General features: G+C 40.7%; 1 protein-coding gene across 6 annotated transcripts in view; it reads right to left on the bottom strand.

Moving 5' to 3' along the window:
- Window positions 1-842: 842 nt before the first annotated feature.
- LYPD6 (LY6/PLAUR domain containing 6) overlaps window positions 843-27,425 on the bottom strand; it is a 110,844-nt gene continuing 84,261 nt past the window's right edge. For 4 of the 6 annotated variants that reach the window (XM_059927131.1, XM_059927133.1, XM_059927134.1 and 1 more), the window contains 4 exons: window positions 20,091-20,189; window positions 5,876-6,006; window positions 3,845-3,963; window positions 843-2,804 (listed from right to left, as the gene is read on the bottom strand). In XM_059927131.1, coding sequence (XP_059783114.1) covers window positions 2,753-2,804; window positions 3,845-3,963; window positions 5,876-6,006; window positions 20,091-20,189 — 401 coding nt within the window. In that variant the 3' untranslated portion in view covers window positions 843-2,752. Of the gene's footprint in view, window positions 3,964-5,875; window positions 6,007-20,090; window positions 20,190-27,425 lie in introns of all 6 variants that reach the window. The other 2 variants (XM_059927132.1, XM_059927135.1) reach the window with 2 other exon arrangements.

Here is a 27,425-nt window from a genome sequence, read left to right as displayed (position 1 = left end):
TGAAAGCGCTTTTGGTATTTCAGATAAAAGTTACCATAATGCAGCCAAGGTACCACATCTGGCTTTACACACCTGATATGCCCTAAATTTTGTTTGCAAATAAAACCTTACAAATGTATTAGGAAAGGAATAGTAAATGCCTTTATAATGCAAAGGATCCTTTCTGAACCCCCAAATCGGGTTACCATGTAAATCTATGTTTTCAAAAGTCAGATTTCTATAAAAGCACAGTAGACCTGCAGTGCTGTTTACTGCAGGTAAACACACAGAGCTATTCACAGAGGCTGGTAATAAGAGCTATGTTCATGTGAGTATGACATTTTAACAAGCACCAGCCATAGCACCCATCCATAGCCTAATAGAAAACCTCTAACTGTAGGGAAAACATGCATTTCTCTGGAAATTTCAACATAAAAAGTGTTAAAGAATAACCAGGAATCATAAATGAGCTGGAGTTTTTCAAGGTCATTTTCAATGTCTATCGTTTTACTAAGAAAAATGCAATAAATTCGTTGCAGAGATGAAAATGACATTTATGCTAGTCAAGTATTTGTTTCCTGTGGCAGAAGAAACCATCAAGGGAAAGTGTTTTCTATTGTAACAGCACTAACATAATTGACCCCAAGAATAGAATAAAATTTGAAAATAAAGAGCTAATGGGATAGTATTTAAATATATAGATACACACACACACACCCCTTTTTATATTTCCTGATTTAACAAAGAAAATGTTCTAGGGAAAGTGCAGATCTGATCAAAAGGTCTGGTAATCTTTCCTTCCTTGATTTTCTGCAGCACTTACTGTCTGCATGAATCATTTGGCATGGGCGAATTGTCTTGTGTCTTTTCATGCATGTATCTCTTGTCTATACAACTAAAAAGTGAGCTCCTGGAAGGAAGTTCCCTTTGACACTAAGCCCAATCAATGCCTTGTACATAACCTGGATGCCTTAATCACTGATTGGCATGTGCATTTGCAGGGAGGAGCCCGGTGAGATACACTTAAAACCTTTATTCATTGATTTACAAAATGTACAATTATTTACAAAATTTAGGCATTAATCCCATATTGACATGAACGCAATGGGGAGTCTAAAAATAAATAAATGGCACACAGGTTGATATACACATTGCGGCTCTTTGCACTTCAAGCTGTCACCAACCGTAGGATTTAATGGAAGGCTTAATGTGGTAGAAAAGTCAGATAGATGACTAGTCCTGGGCCTTCCACATGAATGGCCCTTCCTTGGCTCCTTGAGGCTGGGAATGGTGAGCAAAGCACTTTCTTTGAAGAGAATGAAACACCAGCCATTCTGACAGGTACATGGGGTGCATGTAGCCACATCTGTGTGGAATTAGCAGTGACCCCCTGGGTGGCAGATGAGTCTGCACCATTGTGGATCTGGTCCCTACACACCAGCCAGGGAGGCTTTGGAGTGGTGCCTTCTCATTAAGAACCAAGATTTGGACTTTATCTCTTACTTTAATCACATGCAGTACTTGGAAGGTGTCAGTGGAGAGTGACCCATGCACAAAAATGTATTTGTAGGTATATACATCAAATTGTCATTGTCTTATGGCATCCTCAGATGGAAGATCAACCTGCCTCCTCTTTGATAGCAAAAGGAATGAATGAGGAAGCCATACCCACACCCCCTAAAGAAAAAAACATTGTCTGGGGACGCACACAAATGGCATCGTATAGAAGCAGGACTAGACAAACTCCACATGATAAGATGGACAAATTCCCATGATGTCAGGCCTGGAAGTTTTCCTAGGGGTGGCAATTCCACCTTTCCTTCCTCTTCCATCCCACCTCATCCCATATAACCTAAACTGGAAGGAAAGGCTTCATGTTACTTCTTAGAGCCTTAGTACCTTCATCTGTAACGTGTAAATACCAGTAACATTCCTTACAGGGTTCTTGCAGGGATTACATGACCCGACTCATGTAAAGTGCTTAGTGTGGCGTCTGGCACATAAGAGGTGCTTAGTAAATGTCTTGCTTTCTCTCTCCCTCTACTTCCCCTGCCCCAATTGTAAGCAACATATTGATAAACCTACCAAACTCTGAATTAAGGCTATTTGATGCAATTTAGATTATTTTGTTTCAGAGTTTCTGCTGTCAGTTCACATTTGGTCCCTGAGGGGGCTCATTTTATGATCCCGAGACATTTTCCTCTGCAGGGCAGATGGACCCTGACAAAACTGGCCTCCTGATCAGCAACGACTCCACCAAAGTTCATGCAAATATGCCCCCTAACCCTGCAGAGAAACTCATACCAGTGATGGTCACCACCCGAATACTTCTGGGACAATACCACAGAGAAAACCACGAGCAAAAACCTTGAGGCCAACACGTTACTCTTGCTCACAACATAAATTAAGTTTTTTCAACACTGGTGCAAATATTATAGATAACTTTCAACAAACATATATTACAAGCTCTACCACTGTTGAAAAATATGTATTCTAATTTGATCGTTTTGTTCAGAATAAAGAATCTTTTACAATATATTTTAGTCTCTAGTTATGCCATACAAAAATAAATAGTGTATAAATGATTTATAAGGAAGAAGAAAAAATTGGAGGTGCCAAAAATATAGGAAGGATGGTGAAAGTCTTACCATTTACTTCAAAAGCAATCATCTGAAAAAAATAAAAACACCTCACTGGGTCTCTTTACTAGTCTCACCATCACTCCAGTGGCCCATCTACTTCTCATCCTAGGATATTACATCTTCTTTTCCTATCAATCTTGAGACAACTTAATGCAGAACCTTCTCCCTGAAGTCACTGGGGATCTGGAAGAGGGAGAACAAAGAGGGCTCTGGGGCAGTGTAGATTGCAGATGAAAGGTTTGGCAGAGACACTTACTGCGCCCTCACAATGAACTCGGATCAACCCCGCACATCTGCCTTTCGTTTTGAAATCCTCTCTCTGTCTCAATTAGCTATGCCTGAATAGAACCTCAGGGCTGGAGGAAATAGCCCCATACTGCTGTCAGCCTCTTTGGATACCTATTGGTCCAGGTAGAATCCAGGATTTCATGGAGCATAGTTAGGTGCCAAATCAAGGCCAATCTCACCAATTATATGAAGGGATAAACAGTCACCTTATGGGTGCTAGTTCCATTAAGTTGGGAAAAATCCTTCTCCAGCCACCTCTCCTCCCATACAAAAAAACTTTTATGATTGCCTTCTTTTTTTATGTCCCTTGAGTCCCGCCATTAGGAGAAGAATATTGGGACAATTAAATTGGACAAACTGCTTACTAGTTTTCTAGGGACGTGGTCAGACTCTCCAAGGAAATAGTCCATTCATCTGGGAATCAAAGTTTTAAACTCTAAAGCTATAAATGAATTCATGACCAGACCACTCAAACCAGGGGTCACTGACCTTTCTGCTGAAGAACACAGATCTACACGTGTTCATATAACATATGCCTAACATCTCAGAGGGCTGCAGGACCTCCTGTGGCTCGTGCATGTATTACAAACTAAAAGCCCCAAATCTCAGTAAATGCAGAGCTATTTTTTGGAGGGGAAACAAAGGTTTATGGTATAGAACCCAGGGACTGTTTTGGGGGCAGGCTGCTTTGATGAGGTTTTGGACTTGAAATGACTACATTGGAGCAATACTTGTTCCCCGTGGTAAGTGGAAGTGCTTGGCCGTGAAGACATCCGTGAGTGTTGTGGTTTCACATGTGTGACTACTGTCAGGCCAATGCCTCATGCATGACTATGGACCCTCGAAGTCCCCATGGATCGCTACGACACATGGCACCTTTGAGCTGCTATAACGTGAGTCCCAACCACACCCACAAGCAGGACACTATCACTGACATGCAGCCTCGGTGCCCATTTGTCTGATTCATGGGTGACGTTGTGGTAAACGTGGCATCACTTTCATTTCGGGGGAGCGGCAAGTTACAGATATTTCCTTCACAACAGGAAGTGCAGACCTGAAAGAAAGGAAGAGAAAAAGAAGGGTGATGAGAAGCTGGCAGGTCTGGGAAGGGGCCAGAGATTTTTGAAGGAATTGTCTCCCTCACAGCAAGACTCAAATGAGAGTTACCTGTTTTACAAAGGAGATACCAACCCTGCATTTAAGGGGGTGGGATGAAATTTCACCTGGTTTATCACAATAAACCCCCGTCCCCCAGACTAAACTTCTAGGAATGTGCATTCTGTTTTTGACATCCTACCATGTGATTATTACACAGTTTTACAGTCTTCCCAGGTCTCAGCTCTTCCATCTATGAAATGGGAATTGTAATACTTACCTTTCTCAGAGACACTCTCATGGTAAATGTTCATTTGCCAAGTTTTCACAGTGAAAGTGAAGTGGCTACAACGTAGTGAATTTAAACTTAAATATTTACTTTCATTAGAATTGTCTGCATAATTAGCTCCATTCCAGTGGGTGAGTTAAAATTTGAAGGGGTTTCATTTACGCAATTATTCCTGCTTTATACTGCTTTCCTCACGCATCATAAGAAAAAATAAACCCAAAAGGATTATAGACAGAAATTATTTTAGGCCTTGGCTACACAAAGTACTGTAGCTTCAGCTTCAACTGGGAAGTTATTAGAAGTGCAGAATCTCAAAACTTGCACCAAATTGAGCAATTTAGAATCTGCATTTGAACAAGATCCCCAAGCACTTCATATGCACAGTAATGTTCTAAAAACTCTATGATGCTTAATATCCTATACAGTCATTATCCTGCAGAGGTCTGAGTTTGGTCACAGTTGACATGGGCTAAGACGACATTATAATGTTGAGGAGAGAAACTAGAGGTCAGAAGTGAGTTTGGATTCTGTCTCTGTCACTAGCTGTATCACCTGAGCACATGACATCACTTCTCTGATCTATAGCTTCCACTTTGCTAAAGTAGCCACTATAACCTGAGAGCCAAGCTTAGCTTGGGGGAGGGGGCAGGTCAAGTAAAACCCTTGGGATTACCTTTCATATTTCACTTATTATGTATGACAATTATTTCTCAATAAAACTGAAAAAAATTTAATTAATTGTGTTTTTGACAAGTTACTTGAAAATTGGGTGTCTTCTTAAGAGAAAGAAGTCCCTACTAACAGTAAGAGTGGGAGTTGCCCCCAACCACCAGGAAGGCAGCCTGATGGGGAGAAGTGGGCAGCCTCCAAATAAAGGTCAAGGGCTGATATACAAGATCACAGGTACAGCCAGCTCGGAACGACGGGCAAGAGAGTCAGGAGCGTCCCCCACTCCAACCATGAGTCAGGCTGCCTTTCTCTGAGTCTCTATATTCTCCTTCTCCATAGAAGGCAAGGCTGCCTTCTAAGTTTGTTTTACACTGAGTGCTTCTGACCAGGCACCAGAGGGAGTGTAAGGAAAGTAAACCCACAAGGAGATGGTCCTCTTGTCACCTGCTCAAATGACTCAGGAGCCAATGGATACCCTCCCCAAATGAGCATCCCAATAAAGATATGAACCCCACTTTACAGAAAGTTATCAAAGCTAAATTGCCTTGGCCATCTTCAGCTGAATGAACTGTTGGTACATCTGCAATGCTCTACCATGAGGGCATAACTGGCCCCTTGCTCCTGTTCCTTTTGGTAACTTTATTACTTTCTTCTGAGTGAAGAAAGGGCTTGCAGTAATTTCAATACCCTCTTGGTCTTGTGTTTACAAAATTTATACCAGTTATCCTGTGCCCTAGTATACATTTTTATTCTTTTAGCGCCAACAGGAAAGGAAGCATCTTGTCATAATGGTATAAAGACAGTCAAAAGCCAGCCTACGTGGGGGACTAAGGATTGGCTCATGAACCCTGGTGGGCGTCTGGAGAGGAGGAAGGCTGACTATGCTGTCCTGTCACTTGCTTTGTTGCCAGACCTTGTGGCCTTCATGCTCGGAGTCTCTGCAGCCCGTGGACAAGCAGTCTTCCAGCGGCACGCAGCGCTTGGTGACAGAGATGCTGTTTCCTGTGACTTCCATGGTGTGCTGAGTGTAGCAGTATCTAGTCTCTGTCAACAGAGAAAATATGTTTTAATTGAGACGGGAAATGTTAGCCCAACCCGCTTGAAAGGGAAACAGGAGTGTCGACGCTAGGATCTAACAGCATCCGGAACATATATTGTGTTAAGTTGATATCCGGTCCCAAAGATCTCCTTGGAGAGATCCACTTCACCGTGGCAGAAAGGAGGCCTTCTGAAGAATACTGGTCTCTCTGCCCATAAAATCTCCAAGACCCAGTGGTATAACTCTGCCTTCCAACAAATTTTGCCACTGTGTTGATTTTTATTTTTAGGGGAGGAGAGGTTTGGAGCGATGATTGAGGATGCAAGAGTCATAGTAATTTTCAGGAAGACGAAGGGGTGAAAACATTCAAAGAACACAAGGTTAAAAGAAAAAAAGTGAGGCAGGTAACAAAGATCTTCAAGGAGAGAAAAGACTGTAGGGGAGACTGGTGTGTGTGTGTGTGTGTGTGTGTCCAAGTGTGTGTGTGTGCTCACACACACTACTGGGAAACATCTATTTCCAAGTAAGACAGAATAATTAAAAATAGATTCATTGTATCTGGAGAAAATGACTTTATCCAAAAGAGACTTCTTGTCTATGAGCATAGCTGGATCCTACAATTCATGACAGGAGAAAACTAACCCAACAGTAAAGGTATTCCAGATCGAGAAGCACCATCTCTCCCCAGCATGATTTCAGTATCTTTCCAAAAAGGCAGACGAAGACCATGAAGTGAGTTTCTAGAGTCCCTCTAAGCTTAGGAGTCTGAAAACTTGAGATTTCTTCCAAAATTCTATGGAGAATTTTTTAACTTACAATTTAAAGAAAAATGGCTTTGTCAGTGTAATTCTTTAAGGCCTCCAGGTGGTACTCAGCTTTCTAAGTCTGGGATTTAGGAGAAAGTTCCTGCTCCACTTTTAGATTAAAAAAAAAAAAAAAAAAAGAAGAATTCTTAAGAAATGTCATTGAGCTGTTTTTCATCCATATCTTGGACTGAACTTTTCATGCTTTATACATTTTGGATATTTAGTGGCTAATATGGAATTATGACCTTCTATGATATTATTTATTAGGCAATAAAAATTCCCCTCACCAAAGTACTAACATCAAGAGAAGAAAGCTCAGGAATTTTCGGCCCTGAGAAGGAGCTAATACAGACCACATAGACACATCTTGGGAGTCATGAAAATCAGGGGTTTTAATATTCTTCCTAGACATCCCCACCCGACAGAACCTGAGTGGCCTGAGTCTCGCTAAGGGCGAAGACTTGCCCAACATTGGTGTGTGTACCTGAACTGAGTCTGTGTCAATGCCCTCCCCCAAATGCTGTCTCCACACTGCCCCCCGACCAGAATTTCGTCACTTGGGATCAGGTCAGGGCAGTCGCTAGCTTGCTCAAGATCCTGGGGGCTCTTTGGAGTGGGGTAAAAGTAAGGTCACCTTATGAGCTCACAAGAAAACCTGAAGGTTTTGCACCTGGCAATGATTCTCCCAAAGCTCGAAAATATTTCAAAATTGGAGTGGTTGTTTTTCTGATGAAGAGGAGATGGCATGATTTTTTAATTTATTTTTTTAAGACTTTAGCGGGGTTTAACAAATGGAGGCCAGTGCCCTGAGAGCTTTACCACATCTTTCAAAGAGGACTGGTTTACTTATTTAGTATCAGACTTGGATGTTAAAGGCCATGCTAGGGACGCCTTTCTTAGCCCCACTCCCACCTCAGACATTCAAGAAAGCAATAAATACAGGAACGTTCTTATCTCCTGTCTCCTCTTCCCTCAGACAACAAGGAGCAGCTGCCAGAGGTTTTATTGCTCCGAGTGTAAATCTGAGCAGATAAGATCATACATTTATGGAATAAGTAAATCATTTCATGGTTTCAGTTTGGGAAATTAGGTTTGTCCCTCAAGTATTGAATTATCTTGTTTTAAGGGTAAGCCTTAAAATAACAATTGGTGAACATGATATAACCACTTTTTGTTCATACTTTCATGTCTATAACAAACTCTCTTTTAATTTATTAACTGGAAGTTTATTCCATTATGCGAAAGTAGAAACAATTGATGAACCTGTTTTTTTTTGTTTTTTTTTTCAAGACGATATATGCAAAAGCCCAATACCTAGTAAGCCAATTCTCGCCATTCCGGGGGGGAAAATGGTGATCAGTGACGAGACTGGATAAGAATTTTTTCTTACACTTCACCAAGTCCAATCCATACAACAAAGATATATTGAGAATACCCCATTACTTGCAGCAGTAAAGACCTTAGATCTGAAGCATCAATCACTTGAAAATATCCATTCTTACCTCGCAAAACCCCGAGGTGAGTTGTGAAATGTTAACGTGGAAAAGGGTTCTGTGGTTCAATAAGTTTTGGAAATGCTCAAGGTTGAGCAGCTTTCTTTAGTGGATAACTTACGAAAGCCTTGAATTTGTATTGTGATCTCCAAGGCGGGGTGAGGGGACGGGGCAAGCAGGCAGAATTTCCCAAGCAGAACTCGGTGGGCCACATGTGGCTTATCACCGGTGGTAGGATTGATAAAAACTGAGTTTCAGCCCCAGAGCCCTGCTTGCCATGCATTTTGAATAATCCTTGGGTTAGTAATGAGGTTATATGAGAATCAAGCCCGCTGATAACTTCACACTAAAAGGATTTCAAAGACTTTTATCTAAAAGATAAAAGATGGATTTGAATTTCTACCAGTTTACTTTCAGCCTCTAAATCTCATATTCCACAACTGCATGGAATTCCCAGAGGCTGTGAAACAAAAGTCTTTTCCTGTGAGACTCACTGGCATTCAACTAAAATCAGAACTGGGTAAGAGGGCTTAATCAACTATTGGAGAATACAATTTTTATGAAATTCACACACACGCACACACGCACACACACACACACACACACACAGTTTCTTGCAGATAGCGTATAGTTGGGTCATGTGTTTTAGTACATTCTGCCAATCCATTCCTTTCACTTTTACATTGAATGTAATTATTTATATGTAGCACTTAATTCTGCCATTTTAATTTTTATTTTCTGTTTGTTCTATTTTGGGTTTTTTGTTTGTTTTTTGTCTATTTTCTTTTTCTGTCATTCCTGTGGGTTACTTGAACATTTTCTAGAATTCCATTTTGAGGTATCTATAGTGTTTTGGGGTGTATCTCTTTGTATAGTTTTGTGTGTGTGTGTGTCTTTTTTCGTGGTTGCTCAGGTATTAAATTATATGCATAACTTATCACAGTCTGCTGGCATCATTTTATCAGTTCGAGTGAAGTATAGCAATCTCACCTCTGTTCATGTCTTATTACCCTCTCTTGTTTGTAATATAATTGTCTTCAGTTATCCCCTACATACATTTAGAACCACATTAGCATTACAATTTTTGCTTCAACCATCAAACATAATTTAGAAAACTCAAGAGAAAAAAGACAGTCATCGTGTATTGTCAAAGATATTTTTGCTTACCATGTTTTTTCTTCCTTTCTGCTGTTCCAAGTTTCCTTCTTTCATCATTTCCTTTCTGTATAGAGAACTTACTTTAGCCTTTCTTTTAGGGTAGGTCTGCTGGTGAGAAATTCTCTTAGTTTTCTTTCATCTGAGAATGTCTTGATTTCTCCCTTCATTCTCAAACGATATTTTCTCTGGATATAGGATTCTGCATTGACTTTTTTTCTTCCAACGACTGAAACACATTGTGCCATTTCCTTCTATCCTCCATGAGGTTTCTGATGAGAATTTTTCTGCCATTCAAATAATTTTTCTCCTACAAGGTGTTTTTTATCTCCTGCTCCTTCAATATTTTTTCTTCGTTTTTAGTTTCAGAAGTTTGACTATTATGTGTCTTTGTGTAGATTTCTTTAGTTTTATCCTCTTTGGGGTTCACCCACCTTCTTGAATCTGCAGGATTTCATCTTTTACCAAATTTAGAAGGTTTAATCCATAATTTCTTTGAGTACTTTTTTCAGCTCTGCACTTTTTCTGTTCTTGTGAGACTCCAGTGACACAGTGTTAAATCTTTTGTTATACTCCTGCAGATCCCTGAGGCTCTGTTTTTGTTTTTATTTAAATTTTTTACTCTATTTTCTCTCTGGTGTTCAGATGTGGTAATTTCTATTGTTCTACCTTCCAGTTCACTGATTCTTTCCTCTCTCTTCCACTCTACTGTTGAACCCATCCACTCAGTGTTAACTTCAGTTACAGTATTTACAGTTCTGCACTTTCCATCTGGTTCTTCTTTATATTTTCTATTTCCTTGCTTAGACTTTACTTCTCATTTGTTTCAAGTGTGTTTGTAATTATTCATTGAAACATTTTTATTATGGTTGCTTTAAATCTTTGTTAGGTAATTCTAACATCTTTGTAGTTATCTCATTGTTGGTATCTATTAATTGCCATTTTTCATTCTGTTTGAGATCTTCCTGCTACAACAGTGATTTTTTTATTGAAACCTGGACATTTTGGTATTATGTTATGACATTCTGGATCTTTTTTTTTTTTTTAACATCTTTATTGGAGTGTAATTGCTTTACATTGTCGTGTTAGTTTCTGCTGTATAACAAAGTGAATCAGCTATGTGTATACATATATCCCTATATCCCCTCCCTCTTGCGACTCCCTCCTACCCTCCCTATCCCACCCCTCTAGGTGGTCACAGAGCACCAAGCTGATCTCCCTGTGCTATGAGGCTGCTTCCCACTAGCTATCTATTTTACATTTGGTAGTGTATATATGCCCATGCCGCTCTCTCACTTCGTCCCAGCTTCCCCTTCCCCTTCCCTGTGTCCTCAAGTCCATTCTCTATGTCTGTGTTTTCATTCCTGTCCTGCCCCTAGGTTCTTCAGAACCATTTTTTTTTTTTTAGATTCCATGTATATGTGTTAGCATACGGTATTTGTTTTTCTCTTTCCTACTTACTTCACTCTGTATGACAGTCTCTAGGTCCATCCACCTCACTACAAATAACTCAATTTCATTCCTTTTTATGGCTGAGTAATATTCCATTGTATATATGTGCCACATCTTCTTTATCCATTCATCTGTCAATGGACACTTAGGTTGCTTCCATGACCTGGCTATTGTAAATAGTGCTGCAATGAACATTGTGGTACATCACTCTTTTTGAATTATGTTTTTCTCAGGATATATGCCCAGTAGTGGGATTGCTGGGTCGTATGGTAGCTCTATTTTTAGTATTTTAAGGAACCTCCAAACTGTTCTCCATAGTGGCTGTATCAATTTACATTCCCACCAACAGTGCAAGAGGGTTCCATTTTCTCCACACCCTCTATAGCATTTATCGTTTGTAGACCTTTTGATGATGGCCATTCTGACCCGTGTGAGGTGATACCTCATTGCAGTTTTGATTTGCATTTCTCTAATGATTAGTGATGTTGAGCATCCTTTCATGTGTTTGTTGGCAATCTGTATATCTTCTTTGGAGAAATGTCTATTTAGGTCTTCTGCCCATTTTTGCATTGGGTTGTTTGTTTTTTTGATATTGAGCTGCATAAGCTGCTTGTATATATTGGAGATTAATCCTTTGTCAGTTGCTTCGTTTGCAAATATTTTCTCCCATTCGGAGGGTTCTCTTTTCGTCTTGTTTATGGCTTCCTTTGCTGTGCAAAAGCTGTTAAGTTTCATTAGGTCCCATTTGTTTATTTTTGTTTTTATTTCCATTTCTCTAGGAGGTGGGTCAAAAAGGATCTTGCTGTGATTTATGTCATAGAGTGTTCTGCCTATGTTTTCCTCTAAGAGTTTTATAGTGTCTGAGCTTACATTTAGGTCTTTAATCCATATTGAGTTTATTTTTGTGTACAGTGTTAGGGAGTGTTCTAATTTCATTCTTTTACATGTAGCTCTCCAGTTTTCCCAGCACCACTTATTGAAGAGGCTGTCTTTTCTCCATTGTATATTCTTGCCTCCTTTATCAAAGATAAGGTGACCATATGTGCATGGGTTTATCTCTGGGCTTTCTATGCTGTTCCATTGACCTATATTTCTGTTTTTGTGCCGGTACCATACTGTCTTGATTACTGTAGCTTTGTTGTATAGTCTGAAGTCAGGGAGTCTGATTCCTCCAGCTCTGTTTTTCTTTCTCAAGATTGCTTTGGCTATTCGAGGTCTTTTGTGTTTCCATACAAATTGTGAAATTTTTTGTTCTAGTTCTGTGAAAAATGCCATTGGTAGTTTGATAGGGATTGAACTGAATCTGTAGATTGTTTTGGGTAGTATAGTCATCTGGATCTTATTTAAACCTTCTGTTTTAGCTAATGTCCTCTGACACAGTCCCAGTAGGGGAAGGGGGGCTGCTGCCTCATTACTGCTAGGTAGCAGTCAAGTCCAGGTTCCCTACTCTGTCTCCTTTCACAGCTGAGAGGGCTCTCCTAATTATTTCTGGGTGGAAGTGGGATTTCCAGCTCCTCACTTGGTCTCCTATGATACCTTGCTGGCTGAGAGTGGTAGGAGTGCCTTGTTAATGATCCCCACATAGCCTCAACTGATGCCACTCTACTGATGTGTGTGTGTGGCCTCATTACCACTGGGCACTAGTGGAGTCCTGACTCTCCACTAGGCCTCCTCTGACACAACCCCAACAGGGCGGGGGAGAACAATGTCATTATTGCTGGATGAGGGTAGAAGTCCAGGCCCCAGACATGGTCTCTACTGACACCATGGGGGAGGCCTCATTACCACCTAGGGGGGATAAAGGTCTCTCCTATTCACTTTTTTCTGACAGCATCTCAGGAGAGGTTGGTGTGTCTCATCACAGCCTGTTGAGTGTGGAAGTGTAAGACTTTGTTAGCTCGTGGGGAGGGACCTATAATTTTTTTTTTCTGTGGTATTTGGCTGGAGTAGAGTGATTATTGTCTAGAAGATTTCTGTCTTTCTAGGCTACCCACTTCTTGGTCCTTTGGCTATGGAGGACAAACTTTCGCTGGAATTTATTTTTTTGGTACTTGTGGCATTTCCAGGTTGCCAGCTTCTTCATCTCCAAGTCTGGAATATATGGGACAAAAAGAAAACCCAGAGAACTCACCTCCGTGGGTCTTGAGGTCCTTAGCTAGCCTGCCTTTTTCTCTCCATCTTTCAGAGTCTTTTTTTTTTTTTTTCATATATATAATATTCAGGAATTTAGTTGTACTTAGAAGGAAGAATAGAAAAATACATCTGCTCTGTCTTTCCAAAAATCCTCAGCACTTCTGACACTTTGAGCTAGCTAGTTCTGTTTTGGGGGACTGACCTGTACAATGTAGGATATTTAGCAGGATCTGTGGCCTCTTCTCACTAGATGCCAGTAGCAGCCCCAACTGTGGCAACCAGAAATGTTTCCATATATTAGTAAATGTCCCCTGAGGGGCAAAATCACTCCCAGTTAAGATCTACTGTTCAAGATTATAATCTTCTTGAGAATAAAGTCCATTCTTGTTCATGTCTGCATTTCCCTGCCCCACCCTCCCCAAATACAGCACAGGACCTTGCACAATATAGCAGGTGCTTAATGTATTAAGAATAGAGATGGATGGGTGGGAAGAATACATGTACCTGACTTCTACAACTCAAGGTTGAACCAAATCAAAACATTTTAACTTAGTTCTAATGATATCTATAACACCTCTTCCATTTCTGTAGTTTGAGTGATCTCTTCAATTTGAAAGTGAAATAATACTATATTTAAATCAGTTGTGCAACTTTCACACAGTATAACTGCTTTGGAAAATTATTTGCCAGGATCTACTGAATCTATGCATATTCTAGGAATCAGCAATTCCACCCTTACATATATAGCCAACAAAAATGATAAGTACTAGAATGTTTATAGAAGAATTCTTTATACAAAAAAAAAACCCTTGGAAACTACAAAAATGCCCAATGGTAGAATAAATAAATAAGTTATGGCATATACTCACACAGCAATGAGAATGAACGGCCTAGAAGTAGATCTAACAAAATGGACGAATCTCCCATAACACTGAGTGACTAGTAGTTCCTAGTTTTTTCTTTTCTTTCCCAAGTAAGAAATTTCTCAAGGCAGAAATTTAAAATAAATACTTATCAACCAGATTGACTCATAACTGCTCCCCTTTACCCTGCAGTCAGCATCTCTTGAAGAAACCACCAAACAGATACTTCTCCCTTTTTTAAAAACACCATCCACAGCTCTTAAGGACAGGTGACAGGCTCACTTGAGGAATCTCTCTTTTAAAGCAAATCACTGAAACTCAGAAAGCAATGTTTTTATTTCCAGGCAAAGGCCAAGGAGGTGGCTGGAAAAGGATGCAAAGCTAGTGAGGATAAACAGGACTTTACGGTGGACAGTAGTTAAAATCAAAGCAACAGGCAAAAGCATCAGATGGATGCTCCCTATCTGAGGCAACTGTGTTAACAGAAAATACTTAGACAAAAACACTGAATTGGAGTAGGTCAGATGCTCTCAGGGTACAAAAAAATACCTTGCTTAGGCTGACAGAAGAACTTTTGTTTAAAAAGTTGCTGGAAAAATTCGAACTGAAGAGTGATTCTGAGAATTCCAATGCCACTTGAGAAGAACCAAGAAATGGTAGGATAAAATTAAAATAGCTGGATAAAATGAAAATAGCAACAAAAATCTTATGAAAGGATAGGTGAGCTGTCAAGGTAGATGGGATTTGAAGAACAAGATACCAGCAAAACCAGCAACACAGTAAGCTGAGCCCAACACCCTGTACCTGTTCTGCCCTCGAGGCACTTGCTGATTCAGAAGTTGCACAGGTGAAGAGGCTGAGAAGACAGGCAGAAAGCCCTGCTGAGGGGCCGAGAAGCTAAGCAGAACCTTTGTCGGTCTAGAGGGAACTGGGAGTCGCAAACAGGAATGCAAAGTGAGCAGGGGAGCCAGGAGACAAGGGAAGTGTGGAGGAGGAGGGGAGATGACCGGCTCGGTATAGAAATCTACGTTGGCAGTTATATACTTTCAGTGCTTTAAAAGCGTCGTTCCATCTACTTCTAGCTTTTATTGCTTCTGTCCATACTAAGTGTCGGCAAGCTTGTGCAGCAACCAGCACTCTCAGGCACTGTTGGGGAGACTGCAAGTTGGTAGAGCAACTCTGGAAACTGTTAGGCAAAATCCAGTAAAGGCAAAGCATTAGTACCGCCTGTCCCACACCCCACCTCCTGGGATAGACCTGGCAGAAATGCATATATCCGTGCACCAAAAGACATGTACAAGACTGCTGTGCGTGGAAGCAATCCAAATGCCTATCAACAGTGGAATGGATGGATTTTAGTATATTCATATAATGATCTGCTGTACTTCTGGAAGAAAGAATGACTTTGCTACTCAAAAAAACACTGATGAATTTCATATACAGAATGTGGGAAAGAAAGGAGGACATTCTGTGTGGCTCCATTTATATAAATCTGCAAGGCAGTCACAGTTGCATTACCTTTGGGAGGTGGGTTGTAAAGCCTGGGGGACCCCGGTGGCCTTCTGGGGTTCTACGACTTAACATGAGTGGCGGATACACTGCCTGTTCATGCTGGGGAAATTCAACAAGCTGTGCACTTATGATCTATGGACTTTCCAGAATGTATGTTAAACTTTAATTTAAAAATTTTTGCTTTATAAAAAAGGAGGAAGTCTAAGATTTCCATTTAGCAACATGACAAGATAGGTCACCTGAACACTACCTCATTACACAGCAGGCAGAAGTGTTGGATAACATATAACCAATATCTTTTGTAAACATACAAATGAACTCTCCAGAAAGTAAGGGAAATCCCAGGGGCCAACACTGAGGAAGGTACTGAATTCTTTACCCTGGTGGGAGAGGGGAAGGTTAATAGATAAACGATAAGAAGATGCAAGGCCTTGGGTCCTCATGGGATGTAGAGGTAGTGTAGAGACCCCTGTATAATGGCAGAAACCCTGAAGGGCTATATCCTATGTGTAACATTGCCTAAAAGAGAAAAAAATCCACCCTTAAGTAAAGTCAATGAAAACGTTGTCTGTCTCAGCCTGGGCTTGGGCTGAAAAAAGTCGACATAAATAAGTCTTTCCTGAAAATCTGTAACCGCGGGGCTTGTCTTCAGTTGAACTGGGGATCACATTTATATTCCCTGCTTATACCACATAACAAATATAGAAAGAGCCACTAAGGGACATGCTCAGATTTTTCTTTACTTTCACAGAAAAACAGTGAGCAGCACAGAAGCTGGAACTAAAAGGATACGCGTCCATCTCAAGATTTCTCTTGGTCTGACTTTATATCAGCAATAATTTCCAGTGAAGATTTTGCGTTTGAGGGAGGCATCTGCACTTCATAATTAAGCAGGAACATAAAATCCTTAGCGGCTTAGGTATCCTCCACAGAGCAGGCCTTTTAAAAAACTGCACGTTTTTGACTTGACATTTAATTCTACAGACTCTTAATAAACACTTAGACAGTCCCACACTTAGTCCCTGTCTCAAGGAGCTTTTAATCTCTCAACACAGAGAAAAGTCACAGGCAAAACCACGTGGACCTGAACACGGGACATTCAACTCTTATTTGCCTTCACCAATTCCTTCAACTGGTCCCTCATAGAATATGATTTCAAGATCCTTTACCATTCTGGTTCACAGCGGCAAGAAAATTGCATTGATTTATAATGAGCAGTTGATGAAATTAAGGTTATTGGAAAGGAAGTGCTCAGGAGCCAAAGACTAAATGGAAGTTGAGGAGGTGAACAATGGCAGTCCATTATAGGAGGCATCTTAAATTCTCACTTCCAGGAGGGAGTATGGTCCCATGAATCTGTAGGCACCAAAGTCAATAACAATGTAATGGAGGAGGACGTACTTACATAACACACATTTCAAAAGTCAGAGTGACAGGGAACTTGAAATTCATCAATCTCCTAAGCAATTTGGGATGCAAGCTTATTCCACAGAGATAAAATTCAATATTTACACAAAATGGTTTTTTTCACTTTCAACCAGTTGTTTTCACATCATGTGATAACTAAAACCTCGTTAAATAGATCACAAAATAAACCAACAGAAAACGAGGAACGTCCCAGAAAGTCAGGACGTCTTTCCGTGGCAGTTACTGAGCTGCCCTTACCAAGCCTGTTGGTAGACCTACGGCTGCTTCAAACAAACTAATAATAAACAGAAAAAAAAAATGTAGGCTTACTCAGTAGTTTTCAGTAGACACATTTTATATTTTAATCTAATAATAATATCATTATTTTCATTGCTAAAAAAATCTGGAGAGAACCCAGAGGAAATGCTGATGGTTCATGGCAAACGTGGCTGGACAAGAAGGAATTATCTCTTCTCAGTTTACAGCGCTAGTCCTCACTCCTTACCTGATGTTCAAGGCCCCACAAAAATAGCCTGGCTCCCCTATCCTGCTCCTATTATTCCCCAGCACATTCTGCTACAGCCAGTTCAGGTCTCCCCCGTCCACTGAGCCCACGCGGGTACACTCCATGCCTCTGCTCTGAGCGACTTCCTGGAAGATATGCTCCCTTCCCTCTTCCACCCGCCTTGCCCGCCTGTTGGGCTGCTGCCATCTCCCCAGCCCGTGATGCTGTCACTGGCCACCTCACCCCCCAAAACTGCAATTCTTCCCTTAAACTCCCACAGCATTTAATGCCATGCTTCCTCTGGCACATGCCTTTGTCCTGCTATTTTTGACATTTGATATGTTCAGATCTTATCTCCCAGCTAAACTGCCAGCTCCTTGAAAGAAGAAACTTGATTCCTATCTTTCACTGCATAATCCCCCAAAGGGTTTTTGGCATGGTGGTTCTATGTCAAGAATCTCAAGGCATCGCTTTCCATTTATTCCTATAAATTTCAGGACAAAAAGATAAAAAAGGGGAGAAAAAAAGGGGAGGAGAAATTGTATAAAGACCTGAGATACTTCCAGGTGTCTGTACTTTAGAAGGATAGATTTTGACCTCGAAAGAACACATCAAGATGGAACTTCCTCATTTCCAGAGAAGAATTCAAGCAGAGTGCTATGGGTCCCTGTTTTCCCCTTGTGACCGAGGTAGACTTGTACACCTTCAGACTTGAACTGGGCCTCTGTGAAATACAGCCCAAGGACCAAGAGGGCACTAGTTCACAAAATCTCCTCTTCCTTTGTATCGTCTCTGCCAGGGCAATACTGAGAGAAGCGCTGTCATGTTTCCTGTACAGTAGCTCTAACCAGTGGCAGCAGCTTCAAAAGCTCATCTGCCAGCTTTGTCCCAGCAGGAACCAGCCCAAAGGTTATTGGCTACACAAGCAGATTATCCTGTTTTTGTCCAGAGTCACTGTTTACAGTGGTTCTCAAATTTTGCTGCATATTCGAACCACCCGGGGAGCTTTCAAAAATTCAAATGCCCGGCTGCACCCGTACCATTTAAATATGAATCGCTGGGAATGGGCCCAGGCCCCAGTGTTTTCACCTGTGATTTCAATGTGCCGCCAAGTTTGAGAAGCAGTGGTTTAATCACGTCCGTCAGCAACCCACCCAAACATTCACCCTGTCGTAATGTTAGAAAACACCGCTGATTCCGGAATGAGTGCGTGACTGCAGAAGGCAACGCAGACGGAACTTCTCTTTGATTACCTGGATGGCTGGACACCTAGCTTGTGAATAAGCCAATTATCAGTGTCTCCACATTTTTCTCTTCCCTGTGGTCTTTTGGGACCCCACCAACATCTCTACTCCTCAAAGTAAATAAGAAGAACCTAGAAATGACAACAGTACGTTTTGCTTTCTATGAGTGGGGAGAGGAGCTCCCAGCGGTTCTTGTCCCTGACTGTTCAGTAGAATCACCTGGGCTGTTTAAACACACTGGTGCAGGGCCCTAACCTCAGAGATGTAGGCTCAGTTGGTCTAGAGCTGTGGTTCTTAATGCCTGGTCTCCAGACCAGCAGTATCTGCATCACTGTGGAATGCTTTAGAAATGCAAATTCTCAGGCCCCATCTCAGACCTATAGGAAGGAGGGGGAAGGCAGAACTAGGGGCAGAAATCTGTATTTAAATAAGCCCTCCAGGGAATGATGGTCATGCCGAAGTTTGAGAACCACTGGTCTAGGTAGGTCTAGGTAGGACGCAGGTCCAGGTGGTTTTGAAAAGACCCACAGGTATTTCTCCTGGGCAGTCTGGGTGGAGACTCATGGGTTAAATAAATAGCACCGGATTAGGTAGCTGACACCTGTCCTTCATTGCAGTTTCCATGCTCTCCTGATGTCCAGTCCTCCAGGGGAAACAGAGTGCCTTCCGCTGGGCTGAGTAGAAGAGCTCTTGCGTTACATTGAAAAATAACAGATTGGTGTTGGTGTGTTCAGTCATTTTAACAACTGAATTAGATCAGCAGCGAAGCCCATCTAACTACATGCTCAAACATTTGTCAATAAGATATTCCATCCTATCACCTCCCCATCAAAATGAATCGACTTTCCTTCAAACACAAAACAGCCAATTAACAGTGACTCCATATCCAAATATAACCGTCTTTTTTATTCAATAGGATAAAAGAGATCTGAACATGAATATGAAGCATCTATTTCATTTTGAAACGGGCCTTTGGGTCAAAATTTCATGATTTGATTGGGCATTCATCTCATCCCTCAAAGAGAACTTAATAGTTTAAAAAGCTCAGGGTTTTTATTTGTGCGATGATGACATTGAGAATTCTAGCTTTCATGCAGTCTCGGGATAGAAGCCTCTGGCAAGATATGTAATAAATGGGATCTTTATATGAACAGCAACTCATATTTTTACTTAAAGGAAGTTACTAGGCAATGACTAATGCTTCGAAGAGTGGATTACAGGCTGGTTGTTCTTTTTCTTATCCAGCATTTGTTGGGCCTGGGGGTGAGAAGTACCACTCACCTCTTTTGGAGCTCCAATGATGCTTCATAAGAAAGGGGGCAAGTCTATGGATCAGTTTATGTCTCTGACAATGTTTGATGATAAGGTACTGATGTGGCATAAAAGATCTACTAATAGCCTTAGACAAGAGAAGTGGTTGAGATTGCAAGCATGCCTCTCTCTATACACGCATCATAGTCAACAGGCCATTCACTTGTGGACAGCTCTGGGCAGCCCAATGTGTCTACTGAGCGTTTACCTCGAGGGCAGTAGATGTCTGGAGCCCATCGGTTGCACTCATAATTGTCTGCTGCCTTTTCGCAGGTGAAACACTTAAATCCACCAGGATATGGTGTGGCTACAAAAAAAAAAATCAAGAGAGAAGATTAATTTTTTAGACTGAGCACAGAATCCTGCATGGTGAAGTGAGACGTTTTTATTTTTTAAAAAGGATTCTCAAAATAGCCTGGCAATTTCTTAAAAAACTAAACATGCAACTATCCTAGGACTCTGCAGCTGCACTCTTGGGCATTTATCCCTGAGAAATGAAAACCTACAATCACACAAAAATCTGTACACAAATGTTTACAGCAACTGTATCTGTAACATCCCCAAAATGGAAACAACCCAGATGTCCTTCAATGGGTGAAGGTTAAACAAACCATGGTACATCCATACCATGGAACACTAGTCAGCAATAAAAATGAATTATTAATACATTTAACAACCTGGATGAATTTCCAGGAAGTTGTCCTGAGTGAAAGAAGTCAATCCCAAAAGGTGATATACTGTATGATTCCATTTGTGTGACATTTTTTAAATGAGAAAATTTTAGAAATGGAGGAAGTATTAGGGGTTGCCAGGGGTTGCGGTTGCCAGGTAGTGGGGGGAGAGTCAGAGGGACATGGGTGTGAGGCCAACAGGAGGAATCCTTGTGCTACTGAAACCGTTTAGTGTCTAGATTTGGTGATGGATACACAAACCTACATGTGATAAAATTATGTAGAACTAAATACACACACACACACACACAGAGTCACACACAAATGAACACAAGTAAAACGGGGGAAGTCTGAATAAGACCGGTAGACTAATGTATCAGCGTCAATAACCTGGTTGTGATATTATTCCACAGTTTTAAAAAATGCTACCATTGGGGGAAACTGCGTAAAGTACATGTGGAATCTCTGAATATTATTTCTTACAACTGCTGATGAATCTACAATAATCTCAATAAAAATGTCAATTAAAAAAAGGCACTCTGGATTTCCTATGATTTACTTTTATGTGTCAACTTCTGTAGACATATCATCGTGTAAATAAATATAAGTATTAGGTTCAATCATTAAAAATTTCTTGATGCTTGATCATTTCTTACCTACAAAATTTCTTTGGTTCAATCTGATAATTTTATCTGGTTGGACCTGATATGGTTAAGAATCTCAGCGGATAGCAAATATCAGCTAAGAGTCTTCATTGCTAAGATACATGCTGCCTGTGTAGAGGTGAACCTCCTAAGGGGCCCCGGGGGCCCACGGCCAATGTCACGGGGCAGAGTGCTAAGGGCACATGGGGATGTTCCAGGAAGCTGCTCTTATCTATCCCCTCCATTCCCCACTCCTGAGCTGCCTCTTCCTGCCTTCGGAAGGGATGGTCCTCCAGGTACTTGTATTCTTTGCCTTGCATTTGTGTTCAGGCGGGATGCATCCATGGGAGTCAGGTTCTGGAGAGCGCCCAGCACGCCAGGGTCTCCTTGGTAATTAAGGACCAGGATCCAAAAGGAATGTCTGGCCAGGCCATCTCTGTCCTTTTCCTTGATGTACTTTCACTTGGTGCTTAGTTTTAATCATTTGCTTGCTTTGTTGCTTAGAGTTTCGCCTTTCACAGACAGAACTTGTGTGTGTGTATGTGTGTGTGTGCGTGTGTGTGTGTGTGTGTGTGTCTGTGTGTGTGTGTTAATCTTTAAAACTACCTGCCCTCTTTGAAAGCTGCAAACACACAAACACTTCATCTGCAGGAGCCAACTGTTCTCCCTCGCAGATGGCTAAGCCTGCATGTCCCACTGGTGGAAATAATCATCTCACGGTAAATTACTTTGCCCACATGGAACCAATTAAGTATGTTATCAAAAATAAATGAAGGAGGAGGCAGCAGCTTAAGGCCAGAATTATGGGCCAGATATAACTTTGATTTTCACCTTGCTTAGAATAGCTGCCCATCCTAGCATTTGCTTATAATATTTCACAGAGCTGACTCTGACAATATCCAATAACCTAACATGATCAAAGGTCATAAACTGTCTAAAAAAGACAGGTAACTGAAACTTTTAATGGGCCCATTTGAGAGTTCTATGTTCCTCCTAGTGGCTGGTGACTCAAGTTCATAAACAGAATGAGGCTGAGAGCAAGGATCCTCTTAAAAACGAGGGATGGAAAGCAGCCTAGGCATAGCCATCCAACGACTGCATTCCCAATGAGGAAAATTCGCTGTGGTTAAACATGCTCTATCATGTAATTATAATAAACAGAAATCAACTATTTTGTAAAACTAAACAGAAAATTGTTATGTCTTCACATCCCACTGCCTAGATAGGTGGGTTATACTCGAGTTAAAGATTCTAGTTTAGGTAAGTACATGCCTGAAGAATTTTAAAAAATAGGTTCTCGGACTTCTCTGGTGGTTCAGCGGCTAAGACGCCGCGCTTCCAACGCAGGGGGCACAGGTGTGATTCCTGGTTGGGGAACTAAGATCCCGCATGCTAAACCCGACCAAAATAAACAAACAAACAAACAAATAAATAAATAGGTCCTCATATTCCAAAGGCATTCAATACTCTTACGGACACTTTAAGTAGATTATTTTTATAAATACCATTATTAAAAACCATACAATATATTTTAGGAAATTATCCTGATTGGATACATAAAAAATAGTTTCACTATCCACTTTAAATTATTTAATATATAAATAAGTGTAAAAGACAGAACTTTAAAATAGTTTGTAAGATTTGAAGTAGAATTATTAAAGCAGGAATTTTGAAAAAAGATGTAAATAATTTGTTAAAGAACAGTATTTCTCAAAAAATGATTGTATTCACTAAGGTTTATGACGGCAAGCTAACCATAATACTTCAGCTTGTGTGATTAATTCACTAAAGTATCCAATTTTATCTGTCTGTCACTACAGCCAGTAAAACTTTTAGCTGGAATGTTGGATTAGCTATTCCTGGAAACTTTCCCATCAAAGAGATAAATTAAGAACTTTGAATGAAGATTGACAATCCAGCTGTTCCAAGAATAAACTTATTGAAAGCCTAGCACTATAAGTTGTAGTGTTCTCAAATTTGGATTAATAGACTCTTCAAAATTATCTTTTGCAAGACTAGTGACATATTAAATGAAATACTGCCATTTCTTATACAAGTAGGCCTGGACTCTGAAATCAACTCAAAGTGTGTCAAAATTAAAACAGGAATATGAGCTAAAACACTATGGTAGCAAAATGAAGCTCTGTTTAAAATCATTTATCTCTGAATGTGTTTATCAGCATGTATCATTGCCAATTAACCAAATGATCTCCTTTTCAGTGAGTTTTATTTTTAAATCCACAACTTCATATCTGTTGCATTCTCAACAATGACAGTCTAATATTTGCTTACAGGAACTTGTATTTACACCTTGGCAGGTAGTACTGATCAGTGCATAATCAAACCCTTTTCAGTGACAAATCTCTGAAAACAGACTCAGCTTTCAGTCGAAATTACAGCACAATACCAAGTAATGGTCAAACTCCCCCCTCTGGAAATATTTAGCTAATAAACAAGGTCTTCAGGTGAACAACTATCTCCAGTAACTTGCTAACTGATACTGAATCTGATAAAGAAGTTTTTTTAAAAAGGACGGAAAGAGGTTTCTAAGCGATGTGCAGTTTTCTTCTTTGTTACTTCAAAGCATTACAGAGCAAGTAGGGTTTCAAATCGTTGTGGCCCCAGCTGCGAATGAATCTAATTTGGCTCTTGATCACAGAGTTAATAAGCTTAGTACTCTGTATTTCAGGGCATAAGTCCTTGGTCCCTCAAGAGAAGGTTATTGTAAAGAAAAAAAGAAAAGCCAAAGTGCCCAGTTACTTCCTGTAATATAATCTGTCCATTAACTCTCCTGGTCAGCCATGGTTCAACCGACCATAATTCATTTGTAAGGCATCGGAAAAGATTTCGTCTTTGTTTCCATCCCTTGGAACTTTTGCCTGGACAAAGGCCTTCAGTTACCAAAACCGTGGTGAGAAGAGAATCTTGTTTTGAACCGTATGCTGATGTGTAATGCATCCAAACTTTCTTTTTTTTCATTCTTGCCAAATTAATTTCCACTGTTTTTGGAAACTGGATGCAAATACAAAATTTCTAGAAATCTAATAAATTGATCTTCTCAGTCCACTAGGCAACAACATATTGTCAGTATAATTTTAATACCATGAACATATTTCCGATAGAAATGCATTTCCTGATACCTTTCTAGAAAGTCCCCTCACTCCCTAAGACTTACGTAGTGTAGAATTATGGGAAAACATCGTTGGCTCACTATCTGGGCATAAACAAGCCCCCTGTAGAGAGATAGCTCTTTGGTCCACATAATTAAGGAAAGACTCAGAATATGCAACCAGAGGAAAACTGAACTTCCCAGGAAAGGTTTCTATTACAAGGATTGAAAAGGAGGCCAAGAACATGTTGAAGTCACTTAGGATGTTAAATTCTGCTATCTTGTATGAGGTCTAACAACCAAATAAGTAGCTTCATGTCTCTTAATACAAACTCCTGCTTCGAAGGTTTTTATTAGGCTTTGGTACTTTAATCATGGGCTAGGAAGAAATTCATCATTTTTCACATGAAAAAGAAAAAATATCCATACACATGATAGAAAAGAATGTTATTGAGGACAGTGCCTCAAGTTTGAAAGCCATAAAGTTTATTTCTTTTAAAGGCTTAGAAACTTCAAAGATTAGGGAACCAGAGAGCAAAGGAGATTAGTCATGGGAGGCTGAACTTTCCCAACCCGGGTTCCAATCTCATCCCACTTGTTATCTCTGAGGGCTGTTCGGGGCCCAGGAGAAACGAGTTTATGTTCGTCTGGTGTGGAAAACTTGTGTATCTTCTCACATCTCCGGCATCACCGCGTTTCTCCTTGGGCAGGTTCTGAGCAGTATCTAATATTAATGGAATCTGGCTCACTCGCTGACCCCAGGAAAGCTGTTTGTGTCTCCATCTACAAAGTGAGGTGACTATATTAATAATTCAAAATCAAAATAATCCCATGTTTCCTTCATGTATTTTTTGTGGTCTATGTTCTACAGAAACCTGCTTATTTGTGGAGAGATCGCTTCATCTAAACATAGTCTACTGGGTGCTGCTCAAGGGCAGACGACCATGACCGTTTAAAAAATCAAAGTGTAAAAACAAGCAAGCAACACCAAAAACTTCTGAAATAGTGCAGGGAAATGTGAAGTTAACTCTGCTTTAAAGTGGTCAGAATAAACAAAGTTCTGGCCAAGTAGGAACCATGGACAGGAACTTGAATCCTGCAAGAACTTATATTCCTTGTGATCAGTTATGGAGACTCTGAAAGAGAACTCAGCCCAGATCTGCTGGTGAATCATCTACATACCACATAGTTTAGGAACAACTGCTTCTACCCTTCTCTATATTCCAAAATCCCATCAGAATACTCCATCAATTCTTTATTTACAGTGAGCTCTCTTTAACCAGGCCATGGCTCTATTTAATCAACATAGGTCACATGAATGGAACTTTTCCATCAATTTCTAAAGAGCACAGGTGATTGCCCCTCCGGCCTGGCAGAGCTCATCCTTCAAAGATCCCATTCTGAAATGGACTTTCCAAATAGAGGTCCACTCAACGCCAGCACTGACCCACCATACCCCTGGGGCAGAAGCAGAGTGTGTTTGTTTTGTTCTTGGTCACTTAAATCCACCCCTCTTAATTTTCCTTTCCACCCTGCGTGTACAATCACAGCCTCAGAGAAGGCCAGGTGTGGGTCTGTTTTGAGGCCCAGTGACTTCTGAGTCTGTCGCTGAAGCGGACAAAGAATTCCGCAGAAGCTGAAAGTCCTGGCAAACAAACCCAAGAGACTGAAACCTAGGTTTTTGTTCACCAACTGTAATAAAAAAAGCATGGTTGCTTGGAGAAAAGAACAAAATGCAATCTTAGAAAACAGAGAAACTATCAAAGCACCTTCTTTTCATGAATGTTACTAAAATAAACTGCCCTGCAAAAACAAGCAGCCAGATAAGCTTTCCATACAACTAACCAGTAGGCACCAGCCTATACTGGTGAGAGCGTACAATAGCAATAAGTCTAAAGCAACTATTGGCTGCCAGTTAAAAGTATATCTGGATTTAAAAAATTAGTGATGTACCTTCAGTATCCTCAGTTTACTGTCTGAGCCAATTAGCACAACATCGTAAGTAACAGGCATCTGATTGTCTGTTATGTATGTGCCTAGCATTTTACAGATACTATTTCTAGTGCACAAAACAATGCTATAGGGTATGTATCATTTTAACCATGTTAGAAATGTAGAAATCAACACTTTAAAGATTCCCCTAACATGTATTGAGCATTTCCTATGGCTCACAGTGCTAAGTGCTTTGTATGCATTCTTTTATTTAATCTTCACAAAGTTAGGGAACTTATTTCAAGTCAGAAGGCTATGAAGCAGCTGAGGGAGGTCCTAACCCGAGGTCAGGTAGATTCCAAGCCCCTGTGCACTCCTTGGACCACCTCTCATTCAACCAGAACACGGAGACGTTAAATATTCTAACCATGTGGCATTGAAGGAGTCCAGGTGACTGCCTCCACCTTGTAGATTGCAAGATCCTCAAAAGCAAGGACTATGGTTGATTTGCCTTTACATTTTTCACTCCGATCACAATGCTTGACACACAGTAGAGGCTCAAAAATGTCGAACAGAACATTTCAAAAGAGTAATGCACCTCGGGGCGAATGCTAAAGGTCAGCCCACGCACTACATACCCAGCTCAGGGGTATTCCAGCAGAGAATCAAGCAAAAGTAAAAGAGATGAGATAAATACAGAGATGGTGACCAGTAGAGAAGGAAAGCTGCTGTGTTTCCCGAAGTGTGATCCTTAGAATATCGGCAACAGCGGAAGCACCTGAAATTCTTGCTGAAAGCAAAAATCCATGGGGACCACCCAGATAGATGCAGTCAGACACTCCAGGGAAGGGACCTGGGACACACATCATTATATACTCCCAAGATAATTCTTAAACACAGGAAACTGAAAGGGATAGGGAATAGGAAGTGGCGGGAGGCAATTATGCTGAAACTGAGAATTAGATGCACAGACAGGAAGGCCAGCTATTATCTTGCTTACAAAGGCCTGATCTTTTACAAACACCTTCCTCCCGGGACTTGTTGGTTGACTTTGATAACTGACCGAGGGCTGGCAGAGTCAGAGGGAAGGGTGTTCAGAATCAGAGCGACCGAGGGTACAGGGAACAGAGAAAACAAGCCTAATAATTCACCTTCGAATACAAACACCCTGTAAAAAAGGGGGGGGG

The sequence above is a fragment of the Balaenoptera ricei genome, chromosome 7 (genome assembly GCF_028023285.1).
Source record: "Balaenoptera ricei isolate mBalRic1 chromosome 7, mBalRic1.hap2, whole genome shotgun sequence".
Lineage (NCBI taxonomy): Eukaryota > Metazoa > Chordata > Mammalia > Artiodactyla > Balaenopteridae > Balaenoptera > Balaenoptera ricei.
Note: the sequence above shows the minus strand (reverse complement) of the source record. Positions and strands in the feature narration are given on the sequence as shown.